At 65.7% G+C, this 20031-nt stretch overlaps 3 protein-coding genes across 7 annotated transcripts in view; all 3 read left to right on the forward strand.

The window, feature by feature from the left end:
• Window positions 1-47: 47 nt before the first annotated feature.
• Window positions 48-2570, forward strand: LOC113978329 (ubiquitin carboxyl-terminal hydrolase 36-like; the record flags this gene model as incomplete). Its single annotated transcript, XM_027705177.1, has 6 exons — window positions 48-405; window positions 644-783; window positions 1161-1325; window positions 1607-1722; window positions 1814-1946; window positions 2033-2570. Coding segments are annotated over 6 exons (917 nt in total), but the record flags the coding sequence as incomplete, so codon positions are not given.
• Window positions 2571-2741: 171 nt separating this feature from the next.
• Window positions 2742-18811, forward strand: CYTH1 (cytohesin 1). Of its 5 annotated transcripts, none has more exons than XM_027705201.1 (13): window positions 2742-2782; window positions 11289-11371; window positions 12140-12204; window positions 12842-12908; window positions 13081-13199; window positions 13497-13577; window positions 13690-13802; window positions 13873-14021; window positions 14145-14257; window positions 16649-16727; window positions 16826-16897; window positions 17262-17416; window positions 17639-18811. In XM_027705201.1, exons 1-13 carry the CDS (start codon window positions 2755-2757, stop codon window positions 17715-17717), a joined length of 1203 nt encoding a protein of 400 aa, XP_027561002.1. In that variant the 5' UTR covers window positions 2742-2754; the 3' UTR covers window positions 17718-18811. The 5 variants fall into 5 exon arrangements, with proteins under 5 accessions (XP_027561002.1, XP_027561000.1, XP_027561001.1 ...); XM_027705199.1 differs by lacking the exon at window positions 2742-2782 and adding an exon at window positions 4608-6638; XM_027705200.1 differs by lacking the exon at window positions 2742-2782 and adding an exon at window positions 4608-6638 and having other exon boundaries at window positions 13497-13574; window positions 13687-13802.
• Window positions 18812-19707: 896 nt separating this feature from the next.
• The window catches only part of DNAH17 (dynein axonemal heavy chain 17), a 31986-nt gene continuing 31662 nt past the window's right edge, over window positions 19708-20031 (forward strand). The window contains 1 exon segment of the mRNA XM_027705196.1: window positions 19708-19815. The gene's annotated coding sequence lies outside the window, so the exon portion shown is untranslated.

A 20031-nucleotide genomic window follows, 5' to 3' on the forward strand; every position in this document is an offset into this window, starting at 1 on the left:
GGATGAAGTCTCCAGTCCCTCCAAAAAGGAGAGATTTGTCTCTTCAGAGGGCTTCAAAAACAAAGACTGCAGGCCCTCCAAGAAGGAGAGCATTGGGTCTCAGAAGGACTTCATGGATAAAGACTCCAGGCCCCTGAAGAAGAGGAGAATTGTCTCTCTGGAGGGTTTCATATCCGTTGTGGGGAAGGAGACAGAAGGCGAGGGTCCTGCTGATGGCCTGGGGAGTCCGGGCTGTCAGGACATGGAGAGTGGGCCCAAGCAACACATGCCAGAGCCCAGTATTGACCTGGGCATAGGGCCAACCTTCCCACTCAAGAGGAAGAAGAAGAAAAAGAAAAACAGGAGCAAAGATAGGCCATTGGAGAGGACAGAAGAGCGCTGCTCTGGGTTGCTGTCACTGGACAGGTGAGGGGCACATGAGAGCCTGAGGTCAGGCTCTCTGGGCCGTGGTTAGGGGCCTCTCATCTTCCTGAGGATGGGATGTGCCTTGGCATGGATCCAGCTGGAGCACCCACTTCCTTGGGGTGGGTTCGCCCCTCCCCGAGTGCAGTGCAGGTGTCCCTGAACCCCACTGCCCTGCAATGCTCAGACTCTTCCCTGCTCTGGTCTGGCTGGAGCAAGCTGACCCTGCTGCCTTCCCCAGCTCCAGGAGGGCTGAGCTGGAGCCTTGTGAGACACCCTGGAGCGTGGAGGCTGGAGAGAGGAAGCACCGCAAGCGCAGGCGGATGGAAAGCGTCAGCAGCCCGGCCACCAACGCTGTCCCTGCCGCCACCACCACCCAAGGTGTGACCGTGTGCCCTGTCTGGTGCCTGGCAGGGCTGAGCCAGCCTCTCACCTGCCCACGGGCCCCTCAGAGCACTGCTGTGCATTCCGCAGCGCTTGCTGGTCCCACAGCAATTCCCTGGCAATGCCCATCATCCTGCCCCCCATCCTGGGCTGCCCTGCCCCAGACCCGTCTGTGGGACAGCCCAAGAGCCCCCAGCTGTGCTCTGGAGGAGGGGTGGGGATGGACTCCTTGAGGGGTGACAAGTTGCCCGAGCAAAGGTCCTGTTGTTCCCAAACACCTTGTGCCATCAGTGTCTCCTGGGGTAAGGTCTGCCTTGGAGAGGGAGGGACGCAGGAGCTCCCCCAGCATGTCCTCACCCCGCCTGTTTCTGTAGTGGCAGCTCGTGCCAAGGGCAGCCAGACTGGAGACGAGAGATGCACCCTGGCTGCCCTGAGCCCTGCAGCCAGCAACTGGGCTGGCACAGCCCCTGGGGGCCAGGAGACCAGCGTGGTGGGCGAGCTGCTCCAGGACTCGTTGGACAAGGCTTATGGCAAACAAGGTAATCCTGGCTCACCTGGGTGGGCGAGCAGCCACACAGCCCCCCTGCCCCAAGCCCTGGATACAGGCAGAGCCCTCTGAGTTCTGCCAGGGCCTGAGCTCCCCCTGCTCCGGCACAGGCAGTGACAGGGCTCCTGGAGCCAGGCAGGTGAACCCAGCTGGGGCTGTCAGGGATGGCACAGGGTGGGGGGCTGAAGCGAGGGGCTCCAGCCTCGGGCCTGGTGGGGGCCCAGTGCAGGCAGGACACAGCCCTGTGCTCCTGCTGACCACGCTGCTCTGCAGTCCTGACCTGGCAGGGCGAGGTTTCGGCTGTCAGCCAGGATGCCATTCAGGACACGGCGTTGGCCCGGAGTGAGACCATCATCGATGAGTGGGACCAGGAGTTCGACAAAGGAAAGGTTGGATGCTGGCTGTGTGCTGGGCTGGGGCGGGTGGGAGGAGGCTGGAGACTCTGCACTCTGACCTGAGAGCCTGCCTGCCTCTGCACAGGTAAAGAAAATGAAAAAGATGAAGCAGGAGAGGAAGAGAGACTCGAATCCCTTCCAGAAGTTGCAGAACAAGCGCAACTTCTGGTTGATGTCACATCCTGCCAAGATGGCCAGCCTGGGCCACCGGCTCTCGGGTGAGTGAGCTGGGGGGCACAGTGAGCCCAGGGGGAGGAAGGGGGTGGCAGCCTGGTGGGGGCTGACACTGCTCCTTGCCTCACAGGTTGAGATCTGCATCCCCCAGACAGCTGATGGGGCAGTCCCAGGCGAAGGACCAGGGGCAGCACTGTCCTGGGAGCTGTTGGTGGACCATGCTCAGAGAGCGGCCCCTGTCCTGGGGTCGTGCCTTCCCCTTCTGGGAGCTTCTTTTCCACCTGCGGAGGAGCCTGCCCACGCTGCCGTGCCTCCAACGTGCCTTGGCCAGGCTCCTCCTCACTTCTCCGTGCCTCTTCCCCTCCTTTCCCCAGCCCGCACCTGCGGGGGCTCCTGGGAAGTGCCTCGAGACCGTCCGTGCTGCTCCGTGTCAGCGTGTCTCCCGCCGCCCCTCGCCTTCCCGGACCGCTCCCTGACCCCCATTCCCTGCGCAAGCCGCATTGGAAGCCTGCCCTCCGCTCGGCCGGGACCCGCGCTGGCGCGGGGGGCAGCGGTGGGCTCCCCGCGGGGATGGGGCGCTGAAGGACTGGACTGAACGGAATAAATCCCGGTGTTTGTCCATCGGCACCGAAGGGTTGGACCGAACGGAATAAATGCCGGTGTTTGTCCATCGGCACCGAAGGGTTGGACCGAACGGAATCAATCCCGGTGTTTGTCCGTCCATCGGGAGCGGCGGGAAAGGGGCGGGGCTGCATGGGGGGCGGGGCCGGCGTGGCTCCGCCCCCGTCCCCACGTGACCCCGTCCGTGTCCGCGGCGCGCTCGTCACGCGGGCGGGGCCGGAGAGCGGCGGGATGGAGGAGGAGGAGGGCGGCGGCTGCGGTCAGTGCGGGCCGGGGGTCCCGGCACCCCGCGGGACGGGGCGGAGGGCTCGGGGTTCGGGGGCGCCTGGGCCGGGGCGGAGCGCCGGGGTTCTCCGCGGTCCGCGCTGGGGCGGAAGCGCCTCTCCCGGGCGGGCGGGAGCGCTTGGGCCGGGCCGTTCCCAGGTGCGGGGCGGCGGGACCCGGTGTCAGAGCGACCGCGGCCTTCGGGGCTTCGGGCGGGCAGGGCCGTGGGTGGTGGAGGAGGCGCCGGAAAGAGCCGGCCCCCGGTTCCCGCCGGCGGCGCGGGGGGCGGGCGATCCGCGGGGCTGCCCCCGCTGCGGCCCCGGCACCGCGCCCGGAGCTCCGGGACCCGCTGCTCGCACACCTGCCCCGCGCCGCTCACACCTTGTTCTCAGGTGCCCCCCCGGAGCTGCCGCGTCCCGATCCCGCAGAGTTCAGGGCAGGTTCGCCTCGATGGCGGCTGCCGAGTGTCACAAACCCCCGGCTCGGGACGCGCTCCCGGGCGGGCAGCGGCGGCTCGGGGGATGCGGGTTCCCCCTCCATGCCCGCGCAATTGCCTCCCGCTTCCCTCCCTGCTCCGTGCCCGCCGAGCATTCCCGCCCGGTGCTGAGGACCGGGACCGGGCACGGGGTCACTGCCTGTGCCAGGCCCCTTGGAGGCAGGTTCCTGTAGTCGGCAGGTGATTTTGCCTTGAGCCGAGAGCAGGGACTTTGCTGAGGGGAAGGTAGAAGTCTGGGTGAGATGAGAGCCCAGGGCCGCGGTGGGGAGCGGTGCTGGTGGCCGTTCTTCCCGCGGGAGCAGCCGGTGCCAGGGAAGTGCTGCTGCCGGCGGTGCCGGTTCGGGGGCCGCCTTCCTGCCCTGCACAGCTGTGCGGCACAGCCGATTAGAAACTGCTGTTCCACCCCAGAAATGACTGTGCTTGGCTGCGAGGGCTTCCACAGTGTGAGATAAGGTGCCAGCACCCGGCCCCGCTGAGGCCTGGCTCGGGCGTTGTCAGATACAGCCCATTAGCGGGAGAGCGCCGCGGGGAGCGGTTCAGCGAGCAGCCTCTCGCAGCTTCCCGGAATTACCTGGAAGATGTCCCGGGTCATCTGTCAGCATCAGAAGTGTCCGGCTCACCCTGCCGCGGGGGCCGCAGGGAGCAGCACGGCCACCTCCAGCCCTTGCTGCTGTCCCTGTGCCAGGGGCAACACAACCCGCAGCTGCCCTGAAGCCCCTGAGCTGAGTCGGTTCAGCAGAGGACATTCTGCTGGGGCCACAGCACGGTGGGAGCCGACAGGGAGGCTCTTGCTGGTGGGATTTTGCTGATGCCAGTGTCTGCCCCACAGCTCACGGCCCCTCTCCAGCCGTCTGCCTCAGCGGAGAGCAAATCCTGGGGCGAGCAGCTGGTGGCACAGATGTGGGCTCCCCCCACTCCTGCCAGAGCTGCGCTCCCATCCCGTTCCCAGCATCTCCCCACGGGACGGCGGTGAGACCAGACCCATCCCAGAGCTCACCGTAGCTGAGCGAGCGTGGCAGTGCGGGTCAAACGTCTCTGGGCCGTGGGGCAGCGATGTCCTGCCAGGGAGCATCCCAGCTGCTCCTGCAGCACCAGCGGGAGGATGTGGGCAGCAGGGTCCAGTCCCAGCACCGTGTCCTGAGCTGGGCCCCGTCACGGCTCAGGCCCAGCCCAGGGTGAGGGGGATTGGGCAGTGCTGGTAATCCTGCTGCACTCAAGGGATTACTGCGTGCTCTGGCCTGGGGATTAAGGGATTTCTCTAAGTGGGGCTGATGCAGCCTCCAGCAAAGCGGCTTGTGCCTGGGGGGGCCTCGCTGTCTGGGGCAGGATGGGCTATGCAAGGTGTGGGGGATCCGCTAAGGAGGGTGGGCTGCCGTGTCCCCCAGCAGGCCAGGGGGTTCCCCACCCAGGGCATCCCTGTCCTCCTCGTTGCCAGCCTGCACAGCCCTGTTTTGCCAGTGGGTGCTGGGAACTTCTTGGCACAGGCTCAGCTGTTTCAGAGGCATCCTGGGACCGTGGCATGCCCCTCTGCACCAGGGGACGCTGCTGGGGAAGCTGCCAATGGTGCCCCAGCCCCTTCCCTGGCATGATGTGGGGTGAGCCAGGGCGAGTCGCTGGGCCCAGCCCCGGGGCTCCCAGATGAAGGTGCAGGGACATTGCAGGGGTGGCAGTGGGCTCGGAGAGCAGAGCTGGGTGCTCGGGCAGAGGCAGTTGGCTGGTTCTTCTCCTGAGGTGTTTGGAGCAGAGAAGGATGAGCCCCACTGCTGATGCTCACAATCACACGTCGGGGCCGCAGCCGTGGTTATTGTGACCCAGAGGTGTTTGTAAGCACCCCACCTCACCCAGGCAGGGTGCAAGGACCGAACTGGGCATCTGGATTGCTCTGCATGGGAGGTGCTACCTGGCCCTGCCTCATCCCAGCCACAGCACCCGTGTGCCCTATGGGGGATTTCCAGATGCCAGTCCAGGCCCCGGGCAGGCGCTTGCCACAGCACGTGCCCAGCTCAGCCCCACTGTGTCCCCAGCTCTCTTTGCCTGCCCTTTTGCCTCCCTGCGATGGGGCAACCACTGCTCTGGCCTCTGGGAAAGGGGAAGTGGTGCTGAAAGCAGGAGCTCAGTCACGTCAGTGGCGAACGCCTGGCTGCCCTTGCAGCTCCAGAAGCTGCCCTTCTCCACTGTCTCTCCTTCTGTCTGCAGTCACAGTGCTCCCAGGAGCAGGGACTGCTCCTGCCTGCCAGGGTGCCCTTCCCCACCGCCCACCCCTGGGCTCCTGCCTGCCCCACTTGGGTTACTCCTGGCTCAGCGATCCCAGCGATTGTTGGGGCAGGCGAGCAGAGCTGCTGGGCTGCTCCTGCCCCAACAGGCCCTGGGGTTTGTTACTCATGGCCGTGCCCTGTGCTCAGGATTGCTCCTGCTTTGAGGGAAGGAGCTGTCAGTCCGGTTTGGGTTTGCTCAGTGCTTGTGGGGTAGGAGGGCAGAAGGGCTGTGCCTTTCCCTCGCTCCACAGCTCTGCCTCAGGCTGAGATCCCAGGGCAGGACCCCCCAGTTCATGCTGCAGAAGGAACCCCCCCACACTCCAGGATCAGAGCAGAGTGGGCAGCACCTCTGGGGCATGACCGGGGCTCGGCACTGCCCGTGCCCGCACACAGGGCTGGCTGAGCCTGTCGGGCTGTGCCGGGGTCGGGCTGTGCCGGGGTCGGGCCCTGCGCCCCGGGAGCGGGGGTTGTGATGCTCCCCCGCGCTCCCACCGCCGCGCTGTCTCTGGGTGCACCTTCCTCCGTGCAGCGCTCGTTGCTACGCGACCGCCGGCTCCCGATGCTTAATGCTCTAATACGGAGGGATAAAACCACTCTAAAAATACCCCGCTGCCGGCCCCCTGCGGGGGCAAGGGGGCTGCTGGGGGGCAGGCGGCCTGGGCGCAGGGGCTGCTGGGGACTTCCCAAACTCCCCGTCCTCTAAGTGGCTTTGAGCCGTGGGCCGGGGCTCCGGCAGCCGCTCGGGCTGTTGTGCCGGTGCGGCCGGGATTGGCTGGGACCGGCGCGTGGGCTCCTGCGGCTGGAGCTCCCCTGCCAGAGCCAGCTCCAGCCAGAGCCGGGAGCGCTCCGGCTCCCCTGCCTGCACCCTGCCCCTGGGCCCTGGCACCGGGGAGCCCGCTGCTCGGCCACGTGCACCCGCCTGGCCTCTGCCTGCTGCTACCTGGCCTCTGCCTGCTGCTGCCGGACCTCTGCCTGCGCCTGCCTTGCCCCCCGGGACTGGTGGCATCCTGTGTGGGACCCCTGCAGCATGGGGACGGTCAGCGAGCTCTGCGCCTCCAGTTTCCAGGCCTTCCTCTGCCCCTCGGTGGCTGCCAAGGCAGGTAGGCGCTGCGTGCCCCCCTCCCCTCTGTGCTGCGGGGTCCCCATCCCCCAGCAGGCACAGTGGTGCCCGTGGCTCCAGCTCCATATGGCTCCGGCTCCATATGGCTCCTGCTGACAGCGGCACAGTGTCCTCGCTGCCTCGGTGCCTCCTTCCTTTGCCAGCCTCCCCAGGCTTGGGGCTCTGCAAGCACTGAGCCCCAGCAGGACAGGCAGGCGTGGGCCCCTTGCCTGGCATTGCCCTGTGCTAGAGCCAGTGCCACGCTGGGATGGGGGCTGTTTGGTAGCCAGTGGTGGCGGCTGGGTGGTCACAGGCAGTGTGGCGTGGCCACAGCAGGTCCTGCCCCAGCCCCTCACCCCTGCCCTGCGATGCGGGAGCGCTTGGCTGCCCTCGCCTCGGCGAGTGCCTGTGGCTGTGGGGGCACCTCGGGGTGGCACTCTCCGAAGGGAATTCTGTGTGGGAAACCAGTGCCTGCCATGCGGGGGATGCGCTGAGGGCTGGCTGCCTGCGTGAGCTGCTGCTGCCTGCGGGTTCCTGCCTGGCTGTGGGGCCGGGGGGCTGCACGGTGGGGCAGGGGGCTGCAGGACCTCCTTGGGCAGCCCTGTGGCTGAGCGGCAGCGGGCTCAGCTCCTCCCGAGGCCTGGCATCATGAGCAGTGCCAAGAGCAGATGAGGTGCCTGCCTGGCTGCACTCTTGGCACCTGCACAGTGCCCGATGCCTGTGGACGTGGCCGAGCCGGTGCTCACCTGGCCGTGCCAGGGGTCTGTGTGTGGGAGTGCTGGAGCCACTGGGAGTGAGGAAATGGCTGGGGACAGGGGTTCCCTGCTGGCCTCTGGGTTGTTTTGTGGCAGTGCTGGACAGGCCTGCACAAAAGCAGGACAAGGGCCCTGGGCACAGGGTCCAGCAGCTTTGGAGGGTCTTTCTTGGAGCTGCCTGTTCTGAAACCCTTCTCCTGACGCACCTCGGCTGTCAGTGGGGAAGGAGGGGGCTGACGCAAACCGGGGTGTGCACACAGCAGGGTGAAAACAGGATGTGGTGCGGGGAGACGGGCAGGAAGTTCCTGGGGGCCCCACGGGACCCCACCCCCCACCAAGGGGCACAGTGGGCAGCAGCAGCACCCACAGCAGCACCCAGAGACCCTGGGCTTGTCTCCGTGGTCTGTCTGACCCCGAGGCCGTTGCCCCTCTGGTGTGGCACAGCGGGGGCCAGCAGCACGGCTGGCTGGTGCTGTGCCTCAGGGGGCCAAAGGACATCCCGAGGCTTCTGAAGCCTGCCCTCCCCTCGCTCCATAGCTGGCGTTCCTGGTGCTGTGCTGTGTCTCCATCTGATGCTGCTGAGCAGGATTTAGCTGAGTCAAGGCGGCCGAGGCTGCTGCGGCCTCTCCAGGCAGTGACAGGGGACAGGGACAGGCTGGTTCTCTTCTGCTGTAGCCTCGGCACCGCCAGGCCTGGATTCGCTGCAAAGGGGTCCCGCAGGGAGCAGTGGGGTCCCTGCAGGCACCCTGGAGCAAGGGAGCTGCCATGGACCCTGTGGACCAGTGGTCCCCACAGCTGGCACAGGACCTGGACCTGAATTGGGAGGGGTCTAGCAGAGACAGGGAGGAGCTGCAGGGCAGCGCTGGGGGTCTTTTGGGGTGGGGGGCCCAGCTGGCAGAGGGGAAGGGAGGGGACCCTTCATTGTGCGGCGATCTCAAGATGTGTTGGGTTGAGTGTCCTGGCGGCCCCTGAGGAAGGAAGGGCTGGGCCAACCCCGGGGCCTGCCTGGCTGGGACCCCAGCACACGGAGTCCTCCAGCCCCGGGCCAAGGAGGGGCAGCAGGGCCCTGCTTCCCTGTCCAGCCGGGAGCAGAGGAGTTAAGGAGCTGGCGGCTCTGGCTCATGGCGGCAGGAAAAGGGTGTTGGTGGTGCTGGCTCCCGGCGAGGCCGGGATGACGCCCAGGCGGCCCTGGAGCTCATTGGTGCCGTGGCCCTGAGTCACCGCGGAAGCACCGGGGAGGCAGGAGGCAGGTGCCCGCACCCGGCTCGGCAGCACCTCTGCGGGGCCACCGGCAGCACAGGCAGGGCCAGCAGGGCCAGCGTGGGGCCCTTCAGCCATGGTGCTCAGGGCGGAGGGCAGCGGTGAGCTGGGCTGTGCTGGGCTGTGCTGGGCTGTGCTGGGGTGTGGGGGTGAGGGGCGTGGGTGGCTCTGTGTCTCCCCCATTCCCCTGCCACCGGCCCTGCCCGTGGGCCTCGGGGCAGCGGACAGGGCAGAGCACGGGGCGAGCACAGCCCCTGTGCCACGGGGCTTTGCTTTGGCTGCCATGGGGAGGGGACATGTGCTGTGGCTGCTGCTCCAGGGCGCTGCAGGCCACAGTGAACCCGGAGCCTGAGACAGGTGGATAAATCCTGCCGGTGGCCCTTACTGCTCCTGGGCAGGGTCCTCAGGCTCAGCTGCCGGCAGCAGGAGATGTGGGAGCCCCTGGTCCCCTGTGCTGGTGGGGAGCCCTAACCCCGCTTGGAACCCACGTCTGGTGGGTCACTGTGCGGCTCCTGCCAGGCTGGGGCCGGGGGAAGCTCGTGCTCCAGCCTCCCCATCCCTCAACACTGCTCTGCTCACAGCCAGGCCTGCTGGGGCTCCCCAGGGTGAGTGCTGTGCAGAGCCAGGGAAGGGTTAATGCCTTCTTCCTTCCCCAGAAAAGCTCCTGCGTCTGGGGTTTCTCTTCCTCTGGCTGCTGCTGACATGGCTGGGCCGCTGTCACGAGTGCTCAGCCTCCGCTTGGGAGGGACCTTCCGGGGCTCCGGAACAGCCCTGACATTCCCACTGCCTTGCAGCGTCTCATCCTGCGCCGGGCCTGCCCTGGGGCCGCCGGGACCCCCACCCAGACCCCCACTGAGACCCCCACCCGCTCCCAGGTGGGCAGGGGGAGGCAGCGCCGAGGGCTCCCCTTGGCCCAGCTCCAGCCCTGGCACTGAATTTGACCTTCCCTGCAGCCAGACAGAAGGGTCCTGCAGCCAGGTGAAAGGGTCCTGCGGCACACGCAGCAGCCCAGGGGTTTGGGGGGTTCTGTGTCTGGCAACGCAGCTCATCCCTCCTGCAGTGAGCCTGGGCTCGCTGGGCACCCTGGGGGCTGGGCACGGGGGGCTGGTGCTGGTGGCAGCAGCACTGGGCCGTGTGGAAGGCGCTCGGATGCATCGACACAGCTCTGGTATTTATTAGAAGTTTAAGTAACTTTTAACCTGGTGCCACGAGCAGACTTGTCTGGTTCGGGCTTCCTGACGCGGGAGACTGAAAATACTGGGAAGTGCTGCCGTGGGGTCTGAGGCACAGTGTCGCAACCTCAGCCTTGGCAGCGAGGTGGTTGCGAAGGAAGAAGCTCATCAGAAACCGGAGCAGGGCGAGGGAAGTGCTGAGCTCAGAGATTCAGGGTGTGGGGTCACGGTCACCCCAGGGAGGCTCCCTCGGAGGCGGCGCGGGGAGAAGGAACGTGCAGCTGAGGATGGTGCCGGTCCAAGGGCACACGGTGTCCCTGGGCGCTGGCACAGGGCAGTGACCGTGCCGTGGATGCCCCGGTGAGTCTGGGCTGGCAGCGGTGGTGGCCTGGAGCCCACGCGTGTGGTGGCACACGGGACATCAGGGGGATGGAGGGTAATGCTTGGGGCAGGGGAGGATGTGACAGCCCCACAGGTTCCTGTCCCCAGCACCCCGGGGTGGGAGGTGGGGATGACACGAGAGCTGAGCCTGCTGGTGCTGCTGCCACCTCCCCTGGGGCCTGTGCTCTGTGGGGACGGTGCTTTGGTGTCCTTGCGGGCGACCTTGGTGCAACGTGTGGAGCTCTTTGGCAGAGGTGGGAGACACAGGCATAGGAGGAGAGCTGGGAGCACTGCTGGAGGAGCAGGTGACCTTGGCAACTGGAGGGAACAGGAGTGGCATACCTTGTCACTGCGAGCCAGGAGGTCACGCTCCAGGGAGCACCAGGAATGTTCTGGGAGCAAGGGGGGGGTGCAGCTGCCCTGTGGTTGAGCCTCAGATGTTGTTGGGGAGGGAGTGCCTGGCTCCCTGGGGTGACAGGGAGGTGTAGACATCATGGTGTGCAGGAGGGTGTGCCAACTCCAGGCCCTGCCCTGGAATGATGGATCCAGCACAGAGTGGGCTGCAGGGATTGCTGGGAGTTGGTTTGTGTTTGGGGCTGGCCCGGTGTGGCAGAACAACCTGCGGGGCTCCAGGTCTGCGTGGAGCCCATGCTATGGGGCACAGCAGAGCTGCCCAGCCAGGGAAGGGCCCAGGATGGGTACCCACACCAGCCTGGCTGGGGTAGAGCAGAGTGAAATGGGACATGGGGGGGCACCAGGGCCAAGGCTGGTGCTGGAGCTGGTCTGGGGGCTGTGCTGGTCCTCACTGCGCAGCTGCCATGGGCTGAGCCAGCAGGACCCCGTGGTGCCCAGCTCTGGGGCGATGCCCTGGCCCTCGCATTCCTTGCATGCCGTCAGTGCCACTTGGCCGCTGCGCAGGGCTGGGGACTGTTCCTCAGCCCAGCTCCTCTGGGCAGCTGGCAGCTCCACGTTCTGGTTCCATCCAGGCCCAGGACTGCCAGCTGAGAGCAGAGGCTGTGCCAGGAGCACGTCAGGGCTGATTCCCAGGGCCACACGTGCTGACCTGGCCGTATCTCTGCTCAGTGCCCAGCGACCTGACCCCAGAGGAGTGCCAGGAGCTGGAGAACATCCGCCGCCGCAAGCAGGAGCTGCTGGCTGACATACAGGTCTGGTGCTGAGGGGTGACACTCACACAATTCCCCTGTCTCACAGAACAGCCTGAGAGGCAGAGGACAATCTCCCTGCTCACGTCACTGGCAGGGTCCCTGCAGCCCCATCCAGGGTCCCTCAACCCACTGCCCCACAGCAGTGCCTCCAAGGGTCCCTGGGTACAGGGAGAGGGTCCCATTGGGGTGTGATCCCGGGTGGCAGCCATTAGGGTTGCTCTGCTCTGCTCTGCCCTGCCGAGGCAGCCGTGGCTTTTTTGTGGCTTTTCCTGTGCCTGCAGAGCTCCAGGCCGTGCAGTTGTGCCGTGCCCCGGAGCACTGGTGTCTGTGCCAGCCCCTGCCTGGCATGGGCAGGGACCGTGTCTCTGGGCCAGGCCACTGCCCTGGCAAGCGCCTGCGAGGTCAGAGCTCATCTGGGACACTGTCAGTCCTGTCCCCGATTAAGAAGGCAGAGGCTAATTACTGCCATATGCTGGGCATGATCTGAAGGGATTAGGGGTAATTTTGTTAACCTCCGAATCTCTTCCTTCCTGTGTGCTGGGAGTTGTGATGCTGCAGGGATTAGGGGGGGGATGGCGGGGGGGCAGCCAGCCCATGCCCCCTGAGCTGGTTCAGCCCCAGGGCAGTGCTTGAGGGCGGGAGGGGGATGGAGAGAAGAAAGAAAGAAAGGAGGGTCTGCAGGGCTTCCTGGGGGAATGGGGCTGCCTCCAGGGCTGAGGTCTGGAGGGTTTGGGGTGGAGACCCCTCCAAAGTGCCCTCTCCCCACAGCGCCTGAAGGATGAGATAGCAGAAGTGACGAATGAGATCGAGAACCTGGGCTCCACGGAGGAGAGGTGAGTCCTGGCCCAGGGCCCCCCTGAGCCCCCTGTGGTGCCGTGTGGGACCCGAGGGCAGCTGAGCCCTGGCCCATGAGTACTGGTGTGGGCGGCTTTCCCAGGCGCTCTGGGCTCCTGGGAGTGGGATCCCAGGCTCAACTGCTGCTCCCAGGTCTGTTTTCCTAAGCCCCAGCCCCTCTGTCTGGACACAGCCGCTGTCTGGCTTTGTTTTCTGAGCTGGTGCAGGCGGTGCCAGCCGGGATTAGGGGTCCCAGCAGCTGGCGGGAGCCGACTCCCAGCCTCAATCACCCACTGGGGCATGAAGGCTGTCCCCTCCCGCCAGCCCCTCTGCTCTCCCAGAGCCCCTCAGGCAGCTTACCCGAGCCTCCCATGCACGGCTGACCTGGCAGGTGTGGTACCTGCACCCCCTCTGTTCAGGGTGACCCCAGGAGTGGGTGCAGCAGCTCCGCTCTGCTCTGGGGCCCGGCAGGCCAGGAGCAGCCCTGGGGCAGACGCGAGCAGTGTGTCAGCTTTGCCCTGCAGGGGCCAGCGTGGGGGCCTGGCTGGGCTGACCCTCGGGCAGTGCACTGCACCAGGGGCCGGGCAGGGGCTGCAGGTCCCTGCTGGATGCTCAGAGCTGCTTCGTGCCTTGCAGGAAAAACATGCAGAGGAACAAACAGGTGGCGATGGGCAGGAAGAAATTCAACATGGATCCCAAGAAGGTACCGTGGGGTGGGAGGCAGGGCTGGTCACCAGCCTCTGAGACCATGCTGGGCTCTGCCACCTCCCAGTCTGGATGCCTGAGCCAGGGCAGAGCCCGTGGGCAGGGGCTGGGGTCAGCAGACAGGCTGGTGGAGGCAGCAGCAGACCTCTGAGTAGCCCCTCTTTCTCCAGGGCATCCAGTTCCTGATTGAGAATGACCTGCTGAAGAACACGTGCGAGGACATCGCTCAGTTCCTGTACAAGGGGGAAGGCCTCAACAAGACGGCCATCGGCGACTACCTGGGCGAGAGGTGTGCTGGCCTCGGCTCTCCTGGGGATGCTCTGGGCTCCTGCTGCCTGACAGATGGGACACTGCAGCTCTGAGCTCACAGGGCAGCCAAGTGGGGGTACCCGGTGTGCTGGGGGCAGTTGGGGGTGTTCGGTCCATGGCTGGTGTGTGCAGATGAGCCCAGGACACGAGCTGGGGGCAGCTGCAGCTTCCCCCCATGAACGAGCGGAGTTTGGAGCAGGGCAGGGGCGGTGGGGCTGCTCGGCAGTCACAGGATTGCTGATCACGCATCCCTCGAGCTCTGGCTTTGTTCCCGCAGGGATGAGTTCAACATCCAAGTCCTCCATGCCTTTGTGGAGCTGCACGAGTTCACCGACCTCAACCTCGTGCAGGCCCTGCGGTGAGCGAGGGGCAGGAGCTGAGTGTGGGGCCGTCTGGGGGATGGTGGGGGACCGTGATGGGCCGAGGGACCGTGGAGCCCCCAGATCAGCGCCACAACCTGCTCTCCACAGGCAGTTCCTGTGGAGTTTCCGGCTGCCCGGGGAGGCGCAGAAGATCGACCGGATGATGGAGGCCTTTGCGCAGCGGTACTGCCAGTGCAACCCCGGCGTCTTCCAGTCCACGGGTGAGCACCTGCCCCAGACCCTCTCCCTGGCATCCTGCCCCGCAGCTGACTGTCCCTTCTGCCCCCACAGACACGTGCTACGTGCTCTCCTTCGCCATCATCATGCTGAACACGAGCCTGCACAACCCCAACGTGAAGGACAAGCCCACGGCGGAGCGATTCATCGCCATGAACCGCGGCATCAACGACGGGGGAGACCTGCCCGAGGAGCTGCTCCGGGTGAGGGCCAGGGCCTGGAGGGGCCAGGGCCTGGAGGGGCCAGGCTGCAGAGCTGGCCTGGAGCAGGGCCTGCCGCAGGGCTCCAGGGCAGAGCAGAGCTGACACCGTGTGTCATTGTACCAGAATCTCTATGAGAGCATCAAGAACGAGCCCTTCAAAATCCCTGAGGATGATGGCAACGACCTCACCCACACCTTCTTCAACCCCGACCGGGAGGGCTGGCTCCTGAAGCTTGGTGAGTGCTGGTGGCCAGGGAGGGCAGGGTGTCCCCAGGGACAGACCTGGGACATGGGTGCAATGCCTCTGGGCTTCCCACACTTCTCCTGCTGCCCTGGCTCTTTGGAGCTTGAGGAGGCTGCAGAGAGAGGCACAGCCCCCTCGGGAAAGGTGTCCATACATCCAGCCCTCCATCTTCCCTTGGCTGGGCAGCAGGAGTGAACTCAGAGCTGAGGAGGCCCTGCAGAGTGGCTGGGTGGGCATCCCAGGGGATTCTGCCTCTAGGTTGGGCAAGCCCCCGGGGTGCAGAACTGTTACCAAGGTCCAATGTCGGAGCACAGAGACCTTGAGGCCCTTCAGGTCACCGAGTCACAGCAGGGTGTGTCAGAACAGGCCCCTGGGAGTGAGCAGAGAGCTGCCCCAGGCTGCGTGTGTCCCCCCTCCATGCCACAGACGAGCCCCTGCCTCACCTTCCCACAGCATTATCACCTCTGCATCCCAGCTCCACATGCAGGCAGCGTGCATGGCATCCCTGCTGCACCGCCCGGCTCCCGCAGCCGGAGCCCTCCGCGCCCTGGCTCCTGTGGCTTCTCTTCTCAGCACCTCTGGGGAATCCTCTGCGTGGGTCCAGTGGGGGGGGACGGGTGCTGGCAGGATCGGGGTCCAGTGGGGCCTTTCCCCGGGGTTCTGGCTGGGGTCAGGATTCCTGATGTATGGCCATCGCCTTGGGAGGGGGAGGGACCTTATCCCTGGCCCAGGGGATGAGCAAGAGCCACCTGCTCCCCACCCTGAGGTGGGGGGACTCGGGGAACAGCTCCAGGCTCTCCTGTCCCTGACAAGGCCAGCGCCCAGCAGGTGGAGGGGCCTGGTGCACAAAGGTTCACGTTGGCACTGCCACTATGGGTGGACAGGAGGGCAGAGAGGCAACAGAGTGGCCGTGGACCCCAACTCACTTGTGGGGAAGGGAGAGACCCCGTGGGTCAACCATGGGGTGGAGGGATCCAGGCCCTGTGCCCGGCAGCTGAGGAGCCCCATCCCACAGAGCCACAGTGAGCCAGGGCAGTCGGCCCCCACGGCCACGCCGCCAGCCTGACCCCTCACAGCTTCCCTGCTGCAGCCTGGCCCCACTGACCCGCAGGGCAAGGGGGGGCTTTGGGATTCCTCTTTTTTATTTTTTTTCCCTTTTTTTTTTTTTTAATTTTCTTTTCTCCCTCATTTGTATGTTTCCATGATTTTGGCTCTTCCTTTCCCTGCCCCCCAACTCCAGGAGGTACGTACCCCTCTCCCGTGCTCTGCTCACACTGCTGGGGCTTCGTTTCCTTTGCGTTTTTAATTGCTGGTGATGATCTCATTGCTGCTGCTGCTGCTGCTGCTAACCCCGCACGCCCGGGGCCCTCGCCTGCCACGGGACAGCACTGGGACAGCACTGCTCTGCCCCCGGGCAGGGACGTGGGCTGTGGCCCCACACTCTCCTCAAGGCCTGCGGCCTCCTCCAGCACCCTGGGGGAGGACAGGGCCACAGTGGCTCCTTGCCCAGCTGCTGGCCGGGGTGTCCCTCCCGGCCGTGCTTCGCCGTGTCCGCAGGCAGCTCAGCCTGGTCAGTGTGTCTTCGGTGCCACGAGGGATGGGAATGGGTTTGGTGTGTCCTCAGCAAGGACTGTGCGCGGGGTGCTCGGGGGTGCCGAGTGCCTGGAGCTGGATGGAAGGGGGCAAGAGCCGCCTGCATGGTGCCCTGTGCTGTGCCGAGGGCTCACAGCAGTTCCTGTGCCAGCACCGGTGCTGCCCCGGCTCCAGCACCTGCACCCCAGCGTTGGTGCTGGCTCTCGGGACTGCTGTGGGGCAGGGACTGGGGCGGGCACCCAGCTGGCATGGGGGAACAGGGGACACAGTGCACACCGTGGCTCCCCATGTCCCTGCCAGAGCCAGTCCTCAAGGGTGGGTGCTCATCCCACATCTAGCACTGTTGCAGTGGCTGCGGTGGAGGGGAGCCCAGCCCAGGGGTGAGTGGCCCCTGTGCCCGTGGAGTGGCTTCTCCCACTGTGGTGGTGGCTGCAGAGCTCAGCCGTGGCTCAGCACTGGGACGAGGGGGGACCATGGTCGGTATGGACAGAGAGTCCCCATGTCCCCCGGGGAGCTGCCTGGCTGCGGTGTCCTCTGGCTGTGCTGAATTCGTGTTTGGGTGGGAACGGGCTCAGCACTCCCGGCCCGGCGCCCCAGCCTCGCCTCCGTCCTCATCCGTCTGCTTCCCGCTCCGGCTCGGTGCAGTGTGTGCTGCCTGCTGCTGCTGCCTGGCTCTGCTTGGCTCTGTGTGCTGCTGGAGCCCGTGTGTGTCCGCCTGGCTCCCATGTGCCATGTGCCCTGTGCCCGGCTGCGCCCCGCAGGGCTGTGCCCGACTGTCCCTCTCTGCTCCCAGGAGGCAGGGTGAAGACATGGAAGCGGCGCTGGTTCATCCTGACCGACAACTGCCTTTACTACTTCGAGTACACGACGGTGAGTGGGCTCTGCGTGGGGCGAGCCAAGCCGGGGCAGGGCAGGGGCTGGATTGGGAGTGTCCATCCCACAGCTAAACCTCTGCTTGGCCGTGCCAGGATAAGGAGCCCCGTGGCATCATCCCCCTGGAGAACCTGAGCATCCGTGAGGTGGAGGACTCGAAGAAGCCCGTGAGTGCTGCAGCAGTGTCCTGTGGGCTTGGGGGTAGCCTCGGTGCTTTGGCTTGGGCGGGGAAAGCTGGGAGGTGTTGCAGCCCCCCAGGATGCCCCTAGGAGGGGTGGGGGGCCCCGCAGCAGTCACTGCCCCTCCACCCTCACAGCGACCAGGTGCAGACCTGGGGCCAGTCACTGCAGTGACCAGGACTGGTGGCAGAGCTTGTGCAGGGCCATGGGGTGATGATCACGGTGTGTCCATCCCTCTCTACCACGCTGAGGGTGGTTGTGCTGGGGGAACGCGGCTCTGCCTCATCCCTCCCAGCCTGGGGTCCCCTGTGGAAGGGGAGGGGGCAACCTCTGAGCGGTCTTTCCCTCCCAGAACTGCTTTGAGCTCTACATCCCTGACAACAAGGACCAGGTGATCAAGGCCTGCAAGACAGAGGCGGATGGGCGTGTGGTGGAGGGGAACCACACTGTGTACCGCATCTCTGCCCCCACACCTGAGGAGAAGGAGGAGTGGATCAAGTGCATCAAGTGAGTGCCCAGAGGAGTGTGTGGGGGCACGGTGCTGGGCAGGGGCACAGCGGGGACTTGCCTGCTGCCCTTGAAGGGGACAGTGCTTCCCGGGGCACCCTGCAAGAACGGGGGGAGTGAGCTTTCCCAGGGACATAAAGGGACGTGCCCAAGCCCCGGCCAGGCAGGTCACACCCAGCCCTGCAGTAGTTTGGCCTGACCCAGCCTTTGTTCCCCTGCCAGGGCAGCCATCAGCCGGGACCCCTTCTACGAGATGCTGGCTGCCAGGAAGAAGAAGGTCTCCTCCACCAAGAGGCACTAGCAGCCAGATTGGCCTAGTGAGGCCAGCGTGCCCTCGGCAGCCCGAGCGTCCCCCTGTCCCGGGGGTCTGTGGGGCGGGGGCTGTGCTGCAGCCTGGCCCTCAGGGTCCAAGGCCCAGCTTCAGCTTCACTGTTTCTTTTCCGTGGGGGGAGGGAGGGGGCACAGGCATCTCCGTGCCTCTGGCCATCCATCGCTGCCTCATCGCCAGGACAGTGTCTTCATGGGCTCAAGCTGGGGCACAGCACCCCTGGGAGCTCCAGCCTCAGCACCACAGGCACCCTCCCTGCTCCTGACCCCCAGCTGCAGCCCCCCAGCACCCGTGTCCAGGCACTCGGGGTGTCCCGTCAGGAGGATGAGCAGCTGTTAGTGAGTAGCTGGCAGTTTTGGGGTGCCACAGGTGCTGGGGTGCGAGGCATCGGGCCCAGGGAGGCCCTGCAGAGACACAGCTCCCGGCCCTCGTTGTAGCGGGCCTGGGTCTGTCCCTGGTGTCCCCGTGCTGCTGCCTCAGAGCCTCACAGCTGCCCCCTGCCCCAGGAGCGGTCCCCATGGGCACGGGAGTGCCCAAGGGCAGGGGCTGTCACCATCACGGTCTGCAGCGGTGCCACACAGGGCACAGACGTGCCCTCGTCCAGCCACGGGGGTTGTGGCTCGGGTGAGTTGGCACTGGGTGGCATTGCCCCTGGCACATCCTTGCAGCACAGTCCTCTCATACCAGGGTGGCATGGTGCCGTGGTGGGACGTGCCCAGAGCTGGAGCCTGCCCTGAGAATGGCTGTGGCGGGGGTCTGGGTGGGTGGGGGCTGCAGCCCCCCACTCTCTGCCTCACAGTCCGCCCATGTCACGTCCTGTCCCTGTCCCCGCGCATGGTCTGGAGACGCCTGGATCAGTATTAGTCTATTTATCAGAGGTGTAAATACTCCTGTATAGTTTTCTCCTTGTAGATTATTTTGTATGTGGGTGGTTCAGTGCAGAGGCCTCGCAGGGCGGGGGGGGGCAGGATTTTTTATTCTAACTTTTTTTTTTTTTTTTTTTTTTGCCATGGCCTTGTAAACTAGTGCTGAGGATTGGCAGCAAATAAACACTGCACTGCGCTCCACTTGGCCTCCTGTGCTCTGTGTGCAGCTCGGCGTGGGCAGGAGTCCCGTGCCCCCCGTCACTGCCAGCTCCTGCCCTGTGCCTGGCCTTGAACCAGGCTCGTGCTCCTCTCAGCCCGAGGTCTCGTTACCGGCACCGCAGCGATGCCACATCAGAGGAAGTGGCAGCACTGGGGCCAGTGCAGGTCTTGTTTTGAACCTCTGCCTGCTCCACTTCAAAGCCCCGTGTTTTCTTGGTGTCCTGGGGGTGTTTGTGAGCCTTGTGCCCTCACCAGCTGCCCCTGGCCAGGACGGTGCCTTGGGGACCTTGCCACAGGGCGTGGGTGGCTGTGCTGGGCTGGGACGACTCCTGGTCCTGCATCCTGCTGTGCAGTGGGTCTGGCACCGAGCTTGGCTGGGCAGGGGGGTGGTTGCCCACCACGGTGGCACTCACTGCACCATTCCAGGGGCCTGGGACAACAGGAGTGGTGGGGCATGCACTCAGGTACCTCGTTCTGCAATGGGGCTGGGGGATTCATACCCGGCTGGTACCAGCTGTGAATGGGATCAAAGCCAAGTTGGAGACGGGGGCAAGCCGGGAGCACAGAGCCTGTGCCAGCCCTGCTGCTGCCACCAGGGCGGGGTGGCTGGTCCAGCCTTGCACACTTGTGCCATGGTGGGGTCTGCCAGAGGCAAGGGCATTCCCTGACAGAGCCAGGGGCATTCCCTGCTGTGGTCTCTGCCCTCTCTGTGCCTCAGATGGGGCAGCCCTTGGCACTGTGGCCTGAGTCGGGCCAGGGTGGCCACCAGCCCTTGCTGAGGGATGAGGATGTGGTGGGGCAGAGGGCAGCCCTGCAGTTGGGCTGGTGCTGGTGCCGGTTGGGCTGGTGCTGGGCTGGTGCTGGGGTCAGTTGGGGCACAGACTGTGTCGGTTGAACCACAGATGGTGTCAGTTGGGGTGCAGGCGGTGGCTGGAGGCTGTTGGAGGGTTGAGGGGTGAGGCAGAGCAGGGGAGCAGTAGAGCCAGGTAGGATTGGGGTGAGCCAGGGGGGCAGTGGGGCCAGGCAGGGGTGGGGCAGGTTGGGGGGCGATAGGACCGGGGGTAATGAGGACCGGCAGGGATAGAGCAGGACGGTGGCTGATGGGACTGGGGGTGACGAGGACCGGCAGGGTTGGGACCGGCAGTTCCCCGTGAGACTGCATGTGCACAGGGAAGGCTGAGGGCAGTGGAGGGGTGGGACGG

This window comes from Neopelma chrysocephalum, unplaced genomic scaffold (genome assembly GCF_003984885.1).
Source record: "Neopelma chrysocephalum unplaced genomic scaffold, ASM398488v2 Primary Assembly neopelma1_321, whole genome shotgun sequence".
Classification (NCBI taxonomy): Eukaryota; Metazoa; Chordata; class Aves; order Passeriformes; family Pipridae; genus Neopelma; species Neopelma chrysocephalum.

Bases quoted from the DNA above. Each gene is read 5' to 3' on its own strand.
- CYTH1 (XM_027705199.1), top strand. From the start codon at position 6,566: ATGGGGACGGTCAGCGAGCTCTGCGCCTCCAGTTTCCAGGCCTTCCTC. The intron at 12,909-13,080 runs GTACCGTGGGGT...CTCTTTCTCCAG, and splicing joins TCAACATGGATCCCAAGAAG to GGCATCCAGTTCCTGATTGA. The intron at 14,258-16,648 runs TGAGTGCTGGTG...CTCTCTGCTCCC, and splicing joins GGCTGGCTCCTGAAGCTTGG to AGGAGGCAGGGTGAAGACAT.